This window comes from Heliangelus exortis, chromosome 2 (genome assembly GCF_036169615.1).
Source record: "Heliangelus exortis chromosome 2, bHelExo1.hap1, whole genome shotgun sequence".
In the NCBI taxonomy this organism is placed as follows: domain Eukaryota; kingdom Metazoa; phylum Chordata; class Aves; order Apodiformes; family Trochilidae; genus Heliangelus; species Heliangelus exortis.
The window spans coordinates 51,976,902-51,999,404 of record NC_092423.1 but is presented as its reverse complement, the minus strand read 5'-3'; the positions used below and the strand labels follow the sequence as shown (position 1 = coordinate 51,999,404).

The following is a 22,503-nucleotide window of genomic DNA, read 5'->3' as shown; positions in this document are numbered from 1 at the left end:
GGCCCAGAAGCACTCAGAGCAGATAGACCTAGGAGTTTCAGAGAGAAAGAGGCTTAACCTAACACTCCTCTACGATGCAAATCTATCACTCAGTTTGGATGACTATCCTAAGGTGCACCCAATATGCATACACTAAATATACACTAAAGCTATATTCCCTGAATGCTGAGGAAGGACACTTATGTTATCCTTGAGTGTGCCAAAAGAAAATTACTGAGATGCATTTTCATCTTATTATTTATAACTTAATGTATGTTGAGGTTTTTTAAATATCACTTTCCATTCTTATGGAAAAATCCTTCTGGAACAAGCTTACCTCAGTTTGTTTGTTTTCCAATATTCTTCGTTATGGCCAGTAGGGATAAATTAGCTCTGGATTAAAGGTAGCACATGCATAGTCTCGGTTTCACCAAGTAGCTTTTTATCAGGTTTACTAGGTTTAACCTACAATTTTGTTCACACACATGAAAAAGACTACAGGAATATTCTGGCTTAACTGCTTGTCAACTGGCATCAGCTATAGCGAAGTTTTTCAACAATGTAGTTATCAATCAACACTGCACAAGTCTTTTTTAAAAAATGGAAGTTTATTCATCTTTCAATGGCTCAAATAGCAAATAAAAGAACAGGATAAGGCATCAGCCAAGACATATTTCGTCTGCCTGTTGGCTTCATAACACCTATGTTCCCAGTATACAGGTTTCAAAGCAAAGTCACAAAGTTAGTGGTTAGACTCCCTGGCTAAATAGACCCAAATGAGTACACAGTAAGATGAAGACTGGCTTATTTGCCATAGTTACATGAGTAACTTTAATTCTGCACTTGGCAGCCTACTAAACACACATACAAAATTCCTACTGATAAATATTTAACATGACAAATATAACTTCTAAGTCTTGAGTCCCTAAAACGTCTGTTAGCACGGAAGTTAAATATTTGTTACCTACTTTGCTTGAGCACATTTTGAACTGTCAGTTATAGGCTTACACATGTATAAAAAGTATAACAGTTTGTGGGACTAATCTAGCCTGTGTTACCCCAGAGGAGTCCAAAACCCTCAAAACATTCTGGTATATTTTTAGTTAAGATGCAGCATACTAACCATGTGCTAGTATTCTTGCTGTTCTAAAGCAACTGAGGCAGTATGTTTTGTTTGGGGATTTGGATGCACATGGTAAATGTTTCCGTAATGCAAAGCACGTTTGATTGTTTAATATCAATATTAACTAGAAAATGTAGCTACAATGTTCCCCATTTGAAAATCAACATAAACTAAACAGTACAAAATCTGCAAAGAGCTTCAGCACAACACACCATGACCCTACAGCTGAGTATTAGGAACACAAAAGAAATGATGACACCAGAATTTCCTGGACAACATCTTAACTCAAAACACATTAACGCTACTGAATCAGCCCCACTCTACCCAGCTCCAGGGAGTTAAAACCGAAGGAACATCCAGACAGAAAAAAAAAAAAATCTACCTGCAAAATAGAAGTTTCAAGGTGTCAGCATGTTTTAAACAACCATTTCAGGCTTAGATGTGCCATAGGCTTACGACTTCAGTCTTATATTGTATTCTGACCTTTTAGTTTTAAGATACCGTCTTGTTTACCATGTTACAGATGACAGAATATGCTCTGCATTATTCACAATACCAGAGTATGGCACGCATTTCAAAACCAGACACTGCCAGCAGACAGCTAGTTAGCAAAATCATTCACAACTGCACTCCCCAGAGAGGGCAGTCCTGCACTGTTTCTTGGACAGTCTCCATGCAACAAAATACACCCTTGATTAAGCAATCTGCTTTCTTTAGGTTTTAAAATTAAGGCATAATCAAATGTTTCAAGGTAAAAGTTTACATCGCTCTTCTAGGTTAATCAGGTAATGCAGAACCACGTATAATTTTACTCAACAGAAATGTTCACATATACATTATTCTTTTCTAATTTGCATAACTCCATGGCAAAACAACTGCACACCGCTTTGTTAGGTATCACCTTCACAACTGTAATTCTCAAGGCAACAAAAGACAAGATGAATGACAATTACCAGTGATAAAAAAAGTATGCTTTACAAGAACCCACAAAATAGTAGTTCCCCCCTCTGTTTACTACTAAAGAAAAGACTGCCTATGAAACACTACATTCAGAAGAAATGTGAGAAGGTAGGCAATTATGAAATGGACTGAACTTTGCTTCTCTTGAAGCCCCATGATTTCTTTTCAGTGAATTTGACTTTCAGTGCAGCTCCAATTCATGCTTTTAGTGGTACATTACGATTTCCAACATGTTAAGAGTAATTTCAGTCACTTTAGCCTTAAATGGCATGCTTATAAATTATGTTTTTATTAGTGTGGTCAGGATAGGAAAGGAATTCAGGGTTTTGATTATAAAATGCAACATCTTTCTCTGATCCTCTTAGCTAGGCTTTTTCTTTTCTTCTTCCCATTCTTTTCTTTGCTGTCTTCCATTTTTCTGGCTCTAATTTCTCTCATTAAATCAAAAAACACCTAAAAACAAGAACAAAAATGTAAAAACAGTCACAGACATACGAGTTAATTCAAGCTATCACTGATTATATCCATTCCAGTTGTTAAGAATAAAGACAACTATATGCAACCAGTTTGTGCAAATTGAAGGCAAATTTGATATACTGCAATTCTTTTTTCATGGTACCATAGTGTTACCCTGTCTTCTGGCATTTGCTTATTAATCCTGTTGGAGGTTTTTCCACCAAAAAAGCCCTCAAGTAATGAAGCCAAAACAAAAAAAAAAAAACCTGAAAGAAGAGTCTTGTCACCAGCCAAGTTTTTTTTAAAATGTATTATCTGCATCTTACTGAGGAGATACAAAAAGAATCAGTTTAGATTATTTTCAGTTTCTTTTCAGAGTATTTTCAGTTACGAGCTGGCTGTAAAGGCTGAAGAAATACAGCAAACAATGAATGGAGCAGTACTATATGCTGAACGTTTCATGGTCAGTATGTCCCATGATGCAAGTCTAAACAAAGTAACTGGAGGAAAAAAATCAATCAGCATTATCTTTAAAGCAAAGTTATCAATCACACAACTACATAAATAATTTTTTAGGCCAGGTAACCCCATCTGCAGTTACCCACGGATTACAATCTCAAAGTACATATGAACTTAATTTTATCAAGTGGCCTAGTAGGAAACAAAAATGACAAAGCTGGAGAAACAACAATGACTTAAGAGATCCTACTGTTAGTTAAGGCCATTCATTTGAAAATTAGATCTTGACTTAGAGAAGGCTACAGAAAATAATGATTTCATCTTTAATTTTTTTGTAGGAAATCAGATGAGCAATTCTAAGACTTAACTCTCAGGACATATTCTCTAAATCTGTGTCAGGGGACTTGATCCATTTCTGTGAAACATGAACAGCACAGCAGCTGAAAAGCTCTTCTACAGAGCTCAGTAGGTTTTTAATTGCAATGACACTAATCTATCGACTGCAGCAGAAGCATCAACCTTCTTAATATGGAATCCAAAGAAAATCCATGTAATTAGATACTTCCACCAATAAATAAAATTGCCTTTAGATTTCTATACATGTACTGATTTACTTGCTTGTACTTAACTATGTGTTAATGGCATGATGCAACTCTCAACTTGCTTAAGCACTGGTATTCTATTACAGTATTATCTGCCTGGAGTACATAACCCTCTGAAAAGATGCTTAGTGAATCACTTTAACCAAAGTGAGTGGAAGCTCACTGTGTTTTCCCCAGCTAAGCAAAGACACTATTCTGGAATTCAGAGAAGCCAGATTTCAGTATAAAAACTTCCAGCATAACTTTGCATAGCTTCAGATGCTCCAAACAACTAAGAATACCTGCTATTTACTAGTGTCCACAAAGCCTCATCTGTGGCCTGTCAAACTTGAATTCTGTATGATACCTGCTAAACTGGATCCACAATGCCTGAGCTCCACAGAGAAACTTGTAGTTCTGTAGTAATTTACCAGAGTCTACCTGAATTACAAGAAGTCCTGTCTAGACTCAAAATAGTTCAAAATACTTAAAACTAATCAATAATTTATTTTTGTGGAAAGATTCTCTCTGTTTCTTACCTCATGACCTTCTGAACCAGGTTTTATCCCTGAAAACCCACTAGGCATTTTTAGACTACTCCAAGGTTCATCCATCCTCATCAAAGTAACATAGAACACAGCATCTGGTTAGATGAAGGTAGAGAGAGCTCCAGTTCCTCCCTTACCTACTTTTGTAAGCTGTTTCATTCTGGCTGAGGATCAGACAGTATTCCTCACTGTTCAGAAGCAGACTGGCTTCTACTTATAGAAAAGACAGTAAGAAGGCTAGGCCAAAATAGCTGCCTCAGGAAATTTTTTTATGACATAAGGTCTTGTATAATGACTCCTTGAAGTTTAGAATAGGATAAACTTGTTATACCTAACATTTTCACTTTTCTAAATGAAGTGACCTACTAATGAACTTCTTCCAAACTCAGGGAGAAGAGTATTTGATACAAATTTCTCAAAAAATAATTGCTAAAATAACAAACACAGAGTATGATCCACGGAAAGTGGTACAAAGTAAAAACCAAGATTCTTTCTAGAGGCCAGTTATTACCTTGTCAACATTAGCTCGTGTTTTTGCAGAAGTTTCCACATAATTAACATTCCACTGATCAGCTCTGTTTTTTGCTTCTTCTACAGAAACTTGCCTTTTATCTTCCAAATCTGATTTGTTACCGACTAGCAAAAAAGGAACATTCTCATCTTCTTTTACTCTTAAGATCTGCTCCCTGGAGGGAAAAGGAAAGAAAATTAGGCTTTGAATGGATTACTATACTTAGAACACAAAAAGAAGAACCCTGACTAAATATTCTTCTATCTTAGAGTAAAAACCCACTTACTCCTTTTTTTAAGCTTACATAACAGTAAAATCTTAAACCTCATGATGACAAAATACAGAATGAAGACAAAGACAGACAGCTAGTCCTCCCGGAAGGAAGGTGAGTCAGTAAGAAACTGAGATAATAGTACCAGATTGTTTCAGGTGATAATTTATATTAATAAAGTAACTCCTTTTATCAAAGTGTTACTTGAGAGAATTTACCATTGTCTTTATATTACTATTTGTGATTTCCATTTGCAAACTACCTGAACTTCAGTGTTATGCTTGATTTTTTTTTCCCCTCATAAAATATATGTACCAATTTTAAAGCTGATGAAATGGTCTACAGCATACCTAGAAAGAAATCTTTCTTTCAGGAATCTTTCTGAAGTGAATTATATTCAGTCTCTGCAGAGATCTTCATTCAGCTATAAACCAGTGTACAGTTACAAGTGGTACATGTGTTATATTTAAGGACATAGCCTTCTATTGTTTGAATGGCTAGGATGAAGGGTTTTGTACATACGTCTTAAACACTGAAAAAGATAAGGAAAAATTTCTTCTACTTAGAAATGCATTACAAGTACCAGGAAGAACAGTTTTCCCAGAAGAGGGGTATTCTCTATTTTGTCTCTGAAAGGAGTATGAAGTCAGTAGTGAAATCTAGCCCTATATCACGGAGCAATTTCTGAAAGATAGACAAAAAGCACAAGAGAAACAAATCCTTTTGCTGGCTGAGGTGAAAGCTATTGTTGCCTTTAGAGCTGGATGGAGAGAAGCTGAAAAGAAATACTTAACTAATATTCTAAAGGGCCCTTATTTGCTGTATGTCAGGATCCTCCTGGGGTTTTAAGAAGCTCTAGATAGTATACAGTCTTGTTGATAAACTTTATTCACAAGGCTTAAACTGCAAGTAGATCAGTTTTTTTAAACCAAACAAATATGTATTTGAGGCAGCTTTTAACACCACATTAATCTCTGAGGTATAATTAAAGCAGTATTCCTCCTCTACCCTACGAATATAATTGTAACCATTTTCACAGGGTCTACAGCTATCCAGTGGTTTAAATAGTTAGTGGATTATGAAGGGTGGCTAGGAGAAAACTCAGTGCACCACTGCAGTATCTGTGCATATAAGGCTTCTATTGAAAACTAGTAGCTGGCTACAGTAATTGTTCAGATGATGTCAAAAACTCCCAACTGTGCCAAGAGTTAATCTAACTGCAATCCAGATGACAATATTCTCCTTTGAGCCCTCTGAAGATTGATATCCTAAACAGTATCTAATAATGTTATGGCACCTAGAAATCTAGAGCTTAAAAAGAAATTATTAGAGCCAGACTAATTCTACTCACATCAAGACCATATTTTATCAAACTGCCAACTATTTAAAGTTTAGTCATTGCAGGTATGCTTTCTATTGAAAAAAAGTTGCTTGGAGCAGTGGCATTTCAAAGCACACCAGGAAACTCACTGAAGACATTGAATAGGAATAAACAGCTCTACTGCTGGAGTTCTGCCATACCAGCAGTGCAAAATTCCATGGAAACAATCAAACACTAAAATTCTTCTTGTCACTTTCTTTCATATCTGTCACGTAAGCAGTAGTCCCTCAGGCTGCTTAACAATGCCAAAGGTATTTTAACTGTACCTTTAAGAGGTACAGATTACTTTTCCAGAGAGCAGAAGGAATGCAGTTTTCCTGAGTTACATTCTAGCATTCTACAGTTTCAAGCATAACTTGAAAGGCATTTACAGATTCAGATCAGGGAGAGTTTAATTTCTTCACTGAAGGGATTTTTTTTTTTTCTTCCATTTTTGCTGTTTCAGAGCTCACCTTTGCTGGAAAAATAGGACTTTTTCTAGAGCCATAGAAGATCATGTACTTTGAAGCAGTAACAGGATTTTAAACAGATTTGAATAGGTCATTTTCCACCCTAGAGGAGCTGAACTATACTAAATTGTTCTCCAGGACTGACAAAATCTAGCATAATCCTGCAGATGTCTTAAGGTTTGCCTCTCCCTCCCTTTTCCTCAAAATATACAAACAGTCACATATACTGAAATATAAATTAAGAAAAAACACCAGAAGAGGAAAAACTCACCTTTTCCCCTCTCCATACCTCCTCCTCTTCCCTTACAGATATAGAACATATTCTGATACTTGGTGCTTATTAAGTTGAACAGTGACAGCATCTCTAAGAAATCTTATTTCAGTGGGATGCAGGTAATTTCTTTGTATTTGTTTTCTTTTTATTTCAAAGGCTTTCACCTCTCCTATTACACTACACCTGGACCTGATATATTTTTCTTGTCACGTCCTTTTTATAATATAGTGATCAGTGATTTAAACAGGCTTTATCTCTTGACAAAATTAAACACCTGTAATGTATTGCTGCTCATTTAATAGGCTCTTACCTAAGGGTCTTAAAATCCTGCATGTCTGAAAAACATCACAAAAAACCCCATCCCATTTTACACCAGAAAGATTCAGTCACTAATACTGTTTTTACCATGTTCCCTATTAAGTGAAATACTTAAGTGAAATTTGATGAGACAGTTGAATGCTACGCAAAACTCTACACAGAACTTGTCTCTTACAAATGAAATCTTTACATCAGTAAAAGAAAATTTGCATCAGTATCTTTTATGGAGAGGAATTCCACCCAAGCAAAACTGAAGGGACAGATTACAGCAGACCTATACACAAAATGCACAGTTACTACAGAATATTCAAAGATAATTGCCATCTACATTGTCCAGAAAATAATTTCAGAGGCTGACAGATTTCTGTTGCTGATAGCATGCATTTCAGACTCCCAAAATACAGTGTGCATGATTCCCATAGCTTAAGACTTTGCAGAGAGGAATCACCAGATGCAGTTCTTCCGCAGTTTTCAACTGGAATCCTGTCACATCATCTTTATAACTATGAAGCATTCCAGCATAAACATGCTACAGATGCCCTTTTGCTCCAGATGGTATTTCACAAGTTAAAAGAAACACAATAATTTTCTATATGAAGTAAGAACTGAAAGAAGAAGACAACTCTGGGGAGTATGCAGTGTTGTACTTACATTAAATGTAACCATACAGTCTATAAGCATTTTTTCTCAGATTCATTACTTCAGATATATGCCTACTCACAAATGCTACTTCTTAGCAGAAGTGCCAAGCAACAAAGGGCAGCAGCCTTCTGAGCATTGCTATGTATCTGCTCTGTGGCAACTGCCTTTTTGGAATTCAGAAACACAGTAAGCAAAGATACCCGAGGTGATACAGATAGCAAAGGCATGGCTAGGCATCTGTTCAAAACACTATGTGACTACAGTAAGAGTTGTCATCTAATCTCGACTAGCATAAAGATATTACAGAACAAACAAAATAATTTATATATAATTATCTCACTGTAATTAGAATAATTATCTTGCCTTGTAACTTACCTGAAGTCTGCAGTTGCTGCAAAGGATTCCAGCTCTGTAATAGAGAAGACACAAAGAAAGCCTTCTCCACTTCGGAAGTAGTTGTCTCTAATTGCAGCATAGTCTTCCTGCCCTGCTGTGTCCAGTATATCAATTTGGACTTCTTCTCCATCCAAAACCACTTTTTTCCTGTAGCTGTCTGCTTTGGTGGGCTCATAGTCTTCAACAAACTAGAAAACAACCCCTTCATGATATGAAATCAAGCCTTGTACAGGGCAAAAGCTTCTTTTTGTATATACAGATATAACAAACATCTTACAAGGTTACAGTAACTGATAGTAAGCGTACATATTTAGGCTATTTGAAGTACTCATATGTTCCATAGTTAAAGCAGGCTCTCCACCAGCCCAAACACTTTATAAGTTTTTGTTTTCTTCAGCCATTACAAGGAATTTTAGAGGTAACTGCAAACATCAGCGTCAGCACTTAAGCCTCTGCTTCTGGTCAAGCAGAACATCTGGCTGCGTTCCATTATGCTACCAGGTAGTCCTGACTTTGAACATATTAAGTGTAAATTTTTAAAGAACTCTGAAGCCCTAACTTCTGACTTTTAATAAAAAAAAATGACTTGCACTAGAAAAAAGTAAGGAAACAAAAAACAGGTTTTCTTTTCTCTCTTCAACAGCAGTGTTAGAAACATTCAAAAAATCGGTCATAATTTTAGGCATCATGCAACTCACCTAAGTGAAAAAGATTTGATCTATAACACCTAAATAAATTTTAAGAGATCTGGTAAACAAAATTGTGAATGGTGGTGATAGGTGAGAGCCAACATGGCTTCACTAAAGGCAAATCCTGCCTAACAGATTCAGTGGCCTTTTACAACAGGCTCACTGTGTTCATGGACAAACGGAGAGTGAATGATATCATCTACCTGGACTTGTACAACGCATTCCAACAATGTCCTGATGACATTCTGATATCTCAACTGGAACAATATGGATTTATGGATGAAACACTCAGTGGATAAGGAACTCTGTCTGGTCGCATTTAAAGAGTAGTGGTCAATAGCTTGATGTTGAATGGAGAGCAGTCACAAGTGACTCGGACCAGTGCTGTTTAACATCTTAGCCAGCAACACAGACAGTGGAATTGAATGCACCCTCAGCAAGTTTACTGATGACACCAAACTGTGTGGGGTGGCTGACATGCTGAAGGGAAAGGAGGCCACCCAGAGGGACCTTGACAGGCTTGAGAGGTGGGCTGGTGCAAACTGCATGGAATTCAACAAGACCAAGCGAGTGGAAGGCTCTGTACCTGGGTCAGGGCAATATCAAACACAAATGTAAGTTGTGTGGAGATTGGATCAAAAACAGCTCTGAAGTGAACTTGGGGATGATGATTAGTGAGAAGCTCAACATGAGCCAGAAATCCAACCACGTCCTGGGCTGCATCAAAAGAAATAGGGCCAGCAGGTCAAGGGAGGTGATTCTTCCCTTCTACTCTGCTCTCGTGAGATCCCACTTGGAGCAGTGTCCAGTTCTGTGGAAGGACATGGAGCTCTTGGAGAGAGTCCAGAGGAGGCCACAAAAATGATCAGAGGGCTGGAGCACCTCTCCTGTGAAGACAGGCCCTGAGCTGGGGCTGTTCAGCCAGGAGAAAGCAGGCTCCAGGGAGATCTTATAGTGGCCTACAAGAAAGCTGAGAAGGGACTTTTTAAAAGGACATGTAGCAAGAGGACAAGGGGTAATGGATTGAAGCTGCAAGAGGGGAGATTTGGATTAGGCTTTAGGAAGAAATTCTTCACTCTGAGGGTGGTGCAACACTGCAACAGGGTGCCCAGAGAAGCTGTGGAGGCCTCATCCCTGGGAGTATCCAAGGCCAGGCTGGATGGGGCTTTGAGCAACCTGTTCTAGTTTGAGGTGTTCCCTGTCCACACAGAGGGGTTGGCACCAGATGATCTTTAAGGTCCCTTCCAACCCAAACCATTCCATGATTCTATGAAAATATACTGATAAATGATAGAGCTTCTCATTGCTTTGAAATCTGAAAAATGCCAAATTACACCTTCACAGCTATGTCTACAGGGCAAATCACTAATGTCAAAAATTATTTTTGTTCAGATTCATCACTGACTTTCATACCACACCATATGCATTTAGATCCTTTTAGAGAATAACTGTATTAAGGAATGTTTAAAGAACACTATGTAGCAGACATGTCCTGAGATAATTTCTAATGTATATTCTTACCTCATCATACATAAATTGTAGTGTTAAAGCAGATTTTCCTACACCACCGCTTCCCACCATGATGACTTTGTGTAAAGCCAACGAATTCTGTCCTTTAGGCTTATTTGCTGCCATTTTTGAGTTGATGAAAATTCACAGGTATAAAGTGAAAAATCTGGAAGAAAAACATTTCTTTATTAGTTGTCTTTTTCTTCTCCTATATGAACTGCTTAAAGTGGATTTGTTTTAAATCCCTACATATCCAAGGACTTAGCTTCCACTGAAGACAGCAAAACTGAAATGATCTGTTTTTTTTCAGTGGAAGCCATTCCACAAATTATACCAAGCTTATCATTTTTTGTAGCATAAGCAAAGAAAGCCTTTGCTATTTGGACAGGGCACAAGTGGGTTCACAGTGTCCAACAGCAATTAAGGGAAAAGATTTACACTTTGATACATGGTGTTTTTGGTATTTGCCAAGAATTCTTGTTTAATACTAAGCGAGAAAACAAAAAGAAAGCCACAGTGAGTCAACACCATACAAGAAAACATGAAAAGTGTCAGCTAAAGGGGAAAGAAAACCAACATTAGAAGGAAGTTCGAGTTTAAATAGCAAGCATGAAGACACAGCAAGAGTAGTAATGGTTAGTTCATGTACTTTTTTCAGAGAAAACTAAGGAAATGTGTCATTTAAAACCTAAAAATAACCAGTTTCAATAAGCCAATCAGGGACTGAAAAAATAACCTAGTTCATGCAGAGAGGAAAGGTTCAACTTGCCTTCCCAGGCTACAAATGCCATTATTCTGTATATTTGAAATACCTGTCTCACAACTGCTTGTTCAAGCACAAATCCTTTCCACTTCACCAGTACCAAAAGGCTCTTTGAGTTAATTCACATACAGTCTAATGTGCATGTGTACATGAACAAAAAGTAACAATTCCATTAGCTTTATTTTAAAACTAATTTTATAGTTTTAGCAGATCTCTAGTATCTACCCACAGCTCCATTTCATTCCCTACCTATCTCAACAGTAATATAACATTTGTGTTATATGAAGACATTTTATCTGCTTGCACAGGTGTTAAGACATAGGTGACAAAATGTACCCTCCCCCAGAGATTTAAGGGCAAAATAAGCTCTAATGTTAAAAAAAAAAATTGCAGTGGCAGTCTACATTCCAGAAGATACAAACAAAAGAGACATCTATAGAGCAAAGAACCTAATGTAACATATTTTAATTAGAAAGCTCAAAATGAGCCCATTCACATAGCAGCACAGTTTAGTTATACACAGAACTATGATACTACAGTGTAATAACAAGACACCACTACCTTTACCCATCACAATCATTTGACAATCTTACACTAAAATTACATCCTCCTGCATAATGAATTGTGTGCAGCTTAATCAGAAGCATGACAATTTCATTAAAACTGACAAAGATCCCTATTTGGGGATATACTTTAAGGTTTTGTTAACAGTGAGACAGTTAAGTGTAAAAGCATGCTGAGCGAATCTTTGTTACTGATTAGCCAGTCCTTCTTGGAATTAAAAAATAAATAAAAAAACCAGAGTGGTTTCAGCTGGGATAGAGTTAATTGTCTTCAGAATAGCTCATATAGCACAATGTTTTGGATTTGTGATGAAAACAGTGATGACAACATGCATGTTTTTGCTGTGGCTGAACAATTCTTAAACAGTGCCAAGGCCTTTTCTGGTTCTAACACTGCCCTGTCAGTGAGCAGACCGAGGGTGGGCAAGCAGATGGGAGGAACACAGCTGGGAAAGCTGACCAAGGGGGTATACCAGGCCATAACTTAGCAATAAAAGCTGGAAGGGAAGTTTGCTGGGGCTGCTGTTGCTCATGGGCTGGCTGGTGCTGAGCAATCATTTTATTTTCATCACTTGTTTTATTTTTTTTTTAAACTGATTAAATTTTAATTATCTTAATGCATGAGTTTTCTCACTTTGATCCTTCTGTTCCTCTCCTTCATCCCACTGGCACAGGGGAAGCAAGCAAGCAAGCAGCTGTGTAGTCCTTAACTGCAAACCAAGGTTAACCCATAACCTATGTGAAAAGCTCTCTGGATCTCATCAGTAATAGCACTCATTCTGCTGTCAAAGAATTATGAAAGTGCAATTGAAAATGAATCTGTTTAAATTGCTTTCTCCAGAATGGTTACTTAAGTGAAAGAAGTTGCAGTTCTAATTATTGAGTTGTATCAGAGAAATATAATTAACATCATGTTACAAATTCTTTTTAAAGGGAGATAGATGAGAACAAACAAACAAACAAAAGCATTTCAGTTTGGCCACCATGACGTAAAAAACATTGCTTTGTTTTTACTCAAGAGGGAGTACAAGAACATGAAAATTGCTCCAAGCCATGTGTAAATTTTCGACCTACTACACTGCATTTTTAACTACTCTTCATTGTTTTATCTTTGTCCTTCACTATTAAAGGAAAAAATGTATCCTGAAAGTCATGCTTTTCAGACAATATAAAGAAAATTCCTCGGAATCCCAGTCCATCAGCTGACAACAGCTCAGTTTGCCAAATTTAGGTTACAGTTAGTACCCCAGAACCACAGAAACTTAAGTGCTAGTATACCTAGATACAGCCTACACTAACCCCACTAAGCAATAAAACACACAGTCCTGTAAGCACTTCAGTGCTGTACAAGTCCAAAGGAATTCAGCAAGAATTCTGACAGGTGATTTTGTGCAAAAATCTGTGGGGAAAAAAAAAAAAATCAAATACACAACAGTATGTTTCACTGTAACATTTGTTGTAAAAAAACCTACAGTCTTAAAGGAGACTAGAAGCTGCAATTCAACAGGTAGTGTCTTTGTGTGAAAGAGAAGCTGCTGCCTTCTGTACTTTAGGTAACATTTGAGACATACTTGAAAAGGCAAAACTATGATGAGCAGCCAGTAAGATCCTTATAAAAAAGTCAAGTTAGTGATGATGCTCCTTTTTACCAAAAAACCTTTAACCAGGAAGATTTTATGGCAGTCAATCATTTTCAGAAGACTTGAAAACATCTTTTCAAAGAAGTACTTGACACTGAGTCAAAAAACACCTCAGAAAAACCTGACCCAACCAGTCAAAGCAGTATCCTGAGTCATCAAGGCAGACATAACTGTCAGTGAGCAACATTCCAGTAAGATACTGAAGATAGCAAAACTTTAAGCTACCACAGACTTCAAATCTTAAAGATAAGCTTGCCATAGCCACTCTGCCACATTTTACAGTCAGAAAAGGCTCAGGGAGGTCAGTTTGCTCTTGAGTTTTTCACAAGCCAGTAAAGATATAATGCTGGTAAAAGTCAGGTCAGCTGAATAATAGACAATTTGAAAAGAGAAATAAATTACAAATAAAGCAAGTAGAGTCTCAGACTGTGTAGACGGCACTCAATCTAGAGACTGCTTTGGAGCAAGTATTCAGCCAGAGAGGAAAAACTGTGAAAGTGATGTTTTAAGCTACTGTTACATACTTCCACCTGCTTCAGTCTGCTGAAATAGGAACATAGATATCAGCTTTAACAGTAGAGCACCTGAAATGAAGTTTCATGCAAAGTAAGTCTTTCCACCCCTATTTTATATATACTAACTTATTAATTAGGGTCCTATATAGTTTCTGAATTGTCTGCCTTTAATTATGATAAACCTAACAGACTGTGACAAAAACCCTGTACTATGAAGCTCAAAAAAGGGATACTTTCATATAATGTATATGGTGATTTTTTTTTTTCTTTGAAATCTTCACAGTGGAAAACTGTTTGGGGGTCAGAAAATATACAGGCTTATCATGCACTAGAATCCTACGGTGCCCTAAATCAGAGCAATGTTCAGAACCAAGCAGGGTGTTGTCAATAGCTGCATTTATACATCAGCTTTTTACCACACCCATTGGTAATCCCCATCACAGCAATACAGCTGATGACATATATGAAAATTTCTTTTTAAACAGTTCTTCACGGTAACCCAACAAGTTAAAAGGGAAGTGAGAGCTTAACTGGATCAACAACATACTACCCTCACTCAGAAGGGCAAATGCTATGGATCACTCCTCACCTCGCTGGAGATAAACTCCTAGGAAATTGCCCTTTTCCAACATGGTTGAGCTGATAAGGGCACAGACAAATGGATGCCAGTGGCTGCTCCACCAAAGTAAGCTCCTACAGCTGGTCATTGCCTGCTTGCAGATAACCACCCTTACAGCCCTGTGCTCCATTTAATGGCAGACTTCCAGTTGGAGCCATGGTAATTTTTGTAGAGACAGGTTAGGGAGCAATTAGATTAAATCAGAAGAACCGCAGGAGTAATAATTGTAATTCATGCCAGCATCAGCAGTGGCATCTTGTCCAACAGTCTGGAAATCTGGTCAAGGGAAAGAAGAGTAGGTAGGTAAATAGTATTTGAGATGAGCATACACGATTAACACCATGTAGCAACAGGAACCTGTAGCTGCAGTTGTAAAACTCTTGCCTGTCTTGAGTGACTGGCTGCTATCTGAATCCATACAAAAGTCTCCAGAGTTCCACACTTCACATAGCAGGTCCTCTGTGCAAGAAATTCAATGTTATCTCTGGTCCCCAGTGAATTCAAACACAACATTCAGCTCCACTCAGCAGAGAAGCCAGCTGGTGAGTGTTCCTCTAACACAGGCTGGACAAGGTAAGAATCATGTTAAATTCTGCATGGAGTCCTGGAGCACAGAATAGTTTCCCAGATCCACAAAGGCAGGTAATATGATTGAGTGCCAGCAGTAAGAGAAGTTTTAATCTCCTGGGTCAATGTTTTCAGGGAAATTCTTCAGCAGGAAGGAAAGAATAATCAAGTAGGAATCTTTGGTCTCTCTACTATATTAGTCTTTATTTTGTCCTCCAAGCTACTTTTTCAGCCCAACAAATTGGGACCCCAAAACATGTTTTGGGGTAAAAAAACAAACAAACAAAACCCCCAAACCATGCATATCCGTATCCCTTCAGTCATATTGCTTATCTGATCAAATTCCAAAGACTCCTCTTAAATTGCCCTGTTCCTCAGATGACCTTCTTAGAGAATAACTTGCTTCAAAACAATTAATCAAAGCATGCTTCCGTTAACATCTGCACCATTTGTCCTCTACATCCCTTCCCAACAACCCCAGTGTTCATACATTAAAAGGAGGTAATAAAGTGGCCAACAAGGTAACTGTGTACCAGCCCAAACAGGGCAGCAGACACCCAGTTGCCCTGTGATTGCTTCACAGGGAGCACCGGTTCAGATTTCTCCCTTTTTAGCCAGGGGCAAATATTCAGGAAAATTACAGGAACCATCACATCCAAGACACCTAAACCTCTGTCAAAATGTACCTAGAAGTGGCCAACAGTTACGAAAGACCACAGCATATGACCAGACTAATTTTCTTAGAGAATGTGACTTTAAGAGATAAAGAAGCTCCTCTGCCTATTTTGATCGCCTGGGGTCTCGTACAGGCAACGCCTCTGCGAGCAGGCCCGGGAAGCAGCATTGCACTGAAGCCACATCATTACAGGCACAAGTTCAGCTGGCATCTTCTGCACTGCTATACATAAAGCTGAATGCAGGCTTTGTGAAAATGCTTTTGTCCTTAACAGGAGGACTTTGATTTGCTGCAGGCATTTGTTTGAAGGGGAAGAGTTAAACGTAGCTTTGTGTTTAAAGATAGTTGGTCAGTTAGTAGATTCTAGTTAATGAGTAGAGACAGTGGTGCCTTTCTTCAATTACGAGACAATTTCTTATATTGTTATTTTTATAGCCTTCATAAAATTACAACAAAACTTAATTCCTGTTCTTTTGTTTTCTTCCCTTTAAGAGATGATTACATGAAGATTTGCAAGACTGTCATATTAACCTCATTACCCACTCACTTTTATGATGAGTAACTTTCTTCCCTGAAGAGTGCTTTATATAATGAGCATCAATTACAACCGGTACCTCATACATCACAGCACTTGCTTTTATTCTGCTTTTTTAACAGAGTTCAAATTTGATACATTTGAAGCTAACTGAAATATGTGAGCTACTTGCAGAATATTAAGAACTACAGTTAGGATTTTTTGACCAGAATACTTCCAGAAAGGCAAAATATTTTTCAGTCACTTAGAGAATGATAATGAAAATTTAATAAGAGATTCATGTTCTTCTAAACAAAAAACCTGATCATTTTTTTAACTGAAGAAAACAGTACCTGCACTAGTCTGTACTTTACACTTATTATAACCTATGAACTCCAGAAAAAACTTTGCCTCATTCTGAAGTGAAAATTTATAGTAATTGTTTGACAGTAACTTCATCTTCTCATGAGAGTTTGAATATTACCAAAAGATTCTTAATTCCTACAAAGTGAATCAGAACTCTGTCACGTTGCCTGACCTACAAATTACAAATTCAGCTGAGAAAAAGTACAGGACCAAGAATTTTGAAGCATCAACATATTTCACATCCTCAGGGACTATAAACCAATGTAATCCTATGTTAGTAAAAAAAAAAAAACAAAATTATCACAAGTTCATCCAGTTACTTCATTGTTTATTGAGTCCACTGGTTTCAGCTGAGCTAGCAGTAACAAAATTATGCTTGAGAATGTATTGTTTGAAAATGACCAGCACAAAACAGCATAGTACATGCAAAATATCTGGAAGACACCTCATGAATGACTCAGATACTCCTGCAACAAAAGTGTTCCTGGAAATGGAGGGAGGCAACTCGAGTCAAGCAGAGCATAACCCTCCCAACAGCTGCTTCCAATTACAATACTCAAACCACATCAGCAGAAACACCCCATGACCCAGAAATAGAATACATGAGGACATGGGGTGGGATACATGATGGCAGCTGTTTCAAAAACTGGAGAGTAAGGAAGTTTTTTACATTAGATCAGCATTGTTGTAATAAGTATCATTCCATGTCTTGAGTTTGACTGGTGTTTTTATTGCAATTTAAACACTTAACATCTGTCTAGCTCCACACAAAGTACAACCAACCGTTTTATTAACATAAATCAAATACTTTAAATATAAAATAATCACTATAAATTCTAGGTAGTATCCAAAAGAAAGAGGAAACCAAACCCAAATATTCAAACCTATCTTAGAATTTACTCGTCTCATTAGACAACTAAATAGGCCTCTGAACCTCACCTCATAAAAATGCTTTCACTTAGGAATGCTTTCACAGTAAGTCCTTTCCTTTCTCCTGAAAATAAAACTTCAATATAAATCTGTTTTACGGGAAATGAGGATTCAGAGCTTCCCATGACTTTAGCAAAGTTAAGCCACATTCAACTTTTGGTAAGAATCCTACTTCACCATAAAAAGTGCTTGTCTCTCCCACCCCCACAAAACAAACTTACTAAGGTGCCTACTCATCAACTAAGGGTAGAAAACTGACAAAAGTTTTCTCTCTCTCAGGAGCAGCAAATCTCCTCAGGAGAAAGACCTATGTTTCCTGGCTTCTTGAGACAGGTACTTTGAACTGTAACCATACCTATGCACTGAAACTGGAAGACTCATCAATTTAGCAAACTGTTGAAGATTCCTCACTTTTCATAAGTTAAGTGATTGCTATTATGGAACATTTAAAAGAATTCTAGATAATTGCAATGGTTTATCTAGACTGATTCAGAGATCAGTAGGGAAAGAAACAACCTCAAGCACAGTGCCTAGGTTAACACAAGCAGCAAACTTGCTTTGATAGTTGAATATACTGAAGTTACACTGTGAAGCTGTTTATTGGTAATATATATATTGAAGCTATATATTGGTAATATACACATTTACAGAGTTGAGAGTACTGTTTCTGCTTCCTCAAGTTCACAATGTGGCTGGTGTCCTATCTCAGTCTGTTCTTATCATTGAGGAAACTTAACTTTCTGAGGCTGACAGTGGTGAAAGTGTTGCTTTAATAAAAAGTGTAAGAGTCATATCTCCTCTTTAACTTGGAGGTCTGTCATCTAGAACATTAACAGAAGGCATTCATTTTGAATTGACTCAACATCATATACCACGAGAAGTAAAAGTAATGGCAGTCATAGTCACAGCCACTAGCCTGTCAGAGCTGCCCACAGCAGACACTTGCAAGGATTCAGAAGCAAGACAGGCAAACAGGTGCCACAGTGCTTACAGCCCCTGACTTCCTAGCATGAGCAAAACTAAGCAGGAATGAAAGGCTGAAAGAGAAGGATATCTGCAGAAGAGGCTCTTATACCAAATATCCAATACAAAACCAAGTCTCCTGACAAATTACATTAATGGGAGATGCTATGCAAAGTAGCTGCTACTACTGAATTTTATTCACCATTTAATATATATGATGTGTTCCCCCCCCCCATTCATAAAATGTAAAGGACAAGGCATAACCAACAAGGATGAATTTTAGTGACACAAGATCAGTAACTCAGGGTCTCAAGTTAGTGTTATTCAACTAAGGACTGAGGGAAGAACTTAAAGGACACATTATAGCTAATTTCACTGAAGACATGCTAGCTACTGCCATTTTCACCCTGTGCTTCAAGTGCAAACATAGCAGATTTAGAAGTTAACATTTGACTGGTAAGTCAGAGGTCACTCACTTTCACAGAGCTGCTGCTTACAGATTTTCTAGGAAGCAACAAAAATGGAGTTCCCTTGAAGGCACTATGCCAAAGCTTGCAGAAAGAGTCTCAGCAGTTCTCTCATGCAGTTCTCTCTCAAAGCAGTTCAAGATGTCTGCATTCAGAAGTTTCTAACAAGATTCAGTATCATAACACCAGCTCCTTTTGTCAATTTCAAAAGAAATCTCAACCACACCACTGTGTCCTTTTGGCCCTGTATACTTATATTTCAACAGTCACTAAAGAATTTTAAGGAAGATCTAAATGCAAACATTTTACTTGATTTTCTGAAAAAAATGCAAGCATTTCACTTGATTTTCTGAAACAAATTCTTTACAAGAAGACTGAAGAAGGCTCACAAGAGACATACTTGAAAAATACAGGTTTGCCAGAACAAGCCCAGGTTTCCTGTAACACAACTATCCCATTAATTGTCAACAATCCTATACTCTTCCTTTAATTAGAAGTTCAGACTGTCAGATGTGCATTTTCTAGAAAAATCAAATAACCATATGGACATGTGCTCTATAGGCAGGAAAGTTAACTTGTGACAGAGAAATCTAGAAACAAATGGTATCTGCAAAGCAAAAACAAGCTCCCACTAGGCTCATGATAAGCTGCACTCAACACTCGATCTGTGGGAAACATGTCATCCACATATTCCAGTCAGTAGAAACAGTTCTGTTATGTTGGAGACATCTTGCCTTCACAGTGAGACAAGTTCTGATGTTGATAGGTAAGGGAATTTATCCTGCTTAAAACAACTTATTTTGCCTCAATGGGCAGTCATACAGTATTACGGCAAAAACCCCCATGAACAACCTTAAATTCTTTCAAGGCATTGGTACAGACAGAACGAACACAGAAGCCTTCTTCGAATAACAGCTCACATGAAACTCCTGACATGGAAAAAGTTTAAGCTTTCAAATAAAGTGTTTTTAATGGAGGCATCGCCTTGCTCCATGTGTTCAGTGTCTAGCTGGATGAAGTTTCAACAAAAGCAGAGCGAGAACACCAGAATACATCATCCTTCACATTTTATTAATTAGCTTCTTGCAATGAAGGATGCAGGGCACAAGTGCTCCAGCAGGTGCAAGCGCATTCATATCAAAGGCTGCAGCACAAATGGTGCAAACACACAGGACTAAGCATAGGTCATTAGCAAGAGACATCAAGAAGCATGTACCACCAAATTCTCTGTCTCTTCACAAATACACGCATACATTCTCTCTCCCTACAGGCAGACTGCATCATTACACCATCCAAATGGAACCTAATAAAATATAAGCATGTTGACTTTTGCATTTCAAAAATAATTTTATTCCTGTAAGGAATCATTCAGCTGTAGCAAGCAAATTTCATTAGTGAAATTTGACTTGGCAAAGTAAATTATTTCATCCATTTTATGACTTTGCCATCTGTTTTACCACCCAATTAAAAATATGTGAGTACTGTTTTGTAGTATTACTGTAAGAGTATTACTTTTGTGGCCATATTTTGTTCCAGTAACTTCTTCTGTTTACATTTTATGCAGTGAAAATTGCTCCTCCTAAAATCCTGATATTTTTCCTGTTTTATTCAGGGAACAGGATTTCCTATGTCTGACTCACTGAATGAGACTGGTTTGCAAATACACAGGGACTTGTAATTAACTTTTTGAGTAGATGATTCAAGGACACAAGTAGTTATAGACCATGTTGCATGGTAATACAGCATTCACAAAGTTGAAATACTGTTCAGCCTGGTCCATCCACAGCTTTAGGCGCTGTGTATTCTAAGACTGTTAGATCAGTGATTTGAAAAATCAGTAGAACCAATCTAGTAGACCTAAAACACCCAGTCAGGCATTTAACCTTCTCTTAGCTCAACATAACTTACCAAATATATGTCATGTGGTAGAATCTCATGGCTGTTTCACATAATATGGCCAAAAAACGTACAGTGGCTAGAAATAGATGGCATTCAGCTCATTAAACAGGAACACCTTTTGCCTGTTTCAAATGTGATAAACACTTTTTGATTGGCAGATTTTTAAATATTCAGTGGCTTTAAGTACTAGTATCATTCAAATATTTTTAAATATGTGAAGCGGTGTCACCTACAAACCCCAATTTGAAACATTATTATTTTCTCCTTTGTTTTTCAGCAAGGAATATATTGAGATGAATGCATTGGTTTGTGACTAGAAAATATTTTCTGTTTCTGATCTTCAGATACTACGAAGAATTTTGCAAATTCAATCCCATATTTGTGTAAATCAATCTCAGAAAATGCAACAAGTATCTCTTTGACTTTTAATCAAATATTTTAAAAATATGGTTGTTTTAATGTCCTTTGCCTGATTATTGCAATGCTTTCTATTTTTCTATTTAAGATTGCTGGCAAAGCAAATACTGGGGTAAATGTATCAATTTACATATTAAGCACCAGTGCAAGGTGGTTTTGAACTTGCTCTGCTTAAAATACCAGTCAGATTTTCCTTGTAGTACTACAGGGGACATTTTCAAGTTAAACATTCTCAAATTAGGAAGAAGCTCTAATTTTTACACATTGCTTTTTGTTCCCACTTGAATTCTTACAGCTCTTATGCACATGATAATTCAGAACCCTGCAGAACTGTTAAATGGCTTATAAGAATGTAAGTAAAGTTCTATCTTAACAGAATAAGCTAACTAAAAATTGTTCTTTATACAGTAATGTATGGAAAAATCATGGATCAGTTTCTGAATATAGTCTATAGTGAACATTATGATTCCTTCTGAGTAACCAAGTAAAGCAGCTACCAAAAAATTATCCTAAACAACCTAAAAATTAGTTTTGTAATCACATTCCAAAGGCAAGGAGTCCTGGGAAAGGCACTGCTAAGGATGGTGTACTATTCCATATCATAAGATGGATCTCAACTGTGTCTCTTCCTGTGGTCAGACATGCAACACAAACTAAAGGCATTCCAGCAGTAGCCACAGACTAAATCCAGGGTATTTGGGTATTTTAAAGGTCAGGCACTGCCAAAAGAACTACTACAGAAGATCTGTCTATGGTGAAAACCGATATCTTTATCAAAAATTGATTCTGCACATGTTGCAACACTAAATACTACCAAGTGTGAGCAGTATTCCTTTCTGTACACATGAATGTTTAAATTCCAGTGAGAAGTATGTGACTTAATACCTTTTCCATGTTGCATGGTGTAATACAGGATTTCCTCTGGCCTACAAAACCTTCACTACTGCTGATTTATGAAAACATTTTAATTTCCAGATGGTCATTTGTATTCATTCAGTTCAGTTGTGGTACTTCTAAAAGCATCAGTTCTACAGAGACTCAGAAGCTAACTTTGCAGT

The 22,503-nt window shown here is 37.3% G+C and overlaps 1 protein-coding gene across 1 annotated transcript in view; it reads right to left on the bottom strand.

Moving 5' to 3' along the window:
• Positions 1-568: 568 nt before the first annotated feature.
• RALA (RAS like proto-oncogene A) overlaps positions 569-22,503 on the bottom strand; it is a 30,034-nt gene continuing 8,099 nt past the window's right edge. The window contains exons 2-5 of the mRNA XM_071736150.1: positions 10,559-10,712; positions 8,328-8,536; positions 4,618-4,792; positions 569-2,515 (exon numbers count right to left, since the gene is read on the bottom strand). Of these exons, the coding sequence (XP_071592251.1) occupies positions 2,393-2,515; positions 4,618-4,792; positions 8,328-8,536; positions 10,559-10,672 (621 nt within the window). The 5' untranslated portion in view covers positions 10,673-10,712 and the 3' untranslated portion in view covers positions 569-2,392. The remainder of the gene's footprint in view (positions 2,516-4,617; positions 4,793-8,327; positions 8,537-10,558; positions 10,713-22,503) is intronic.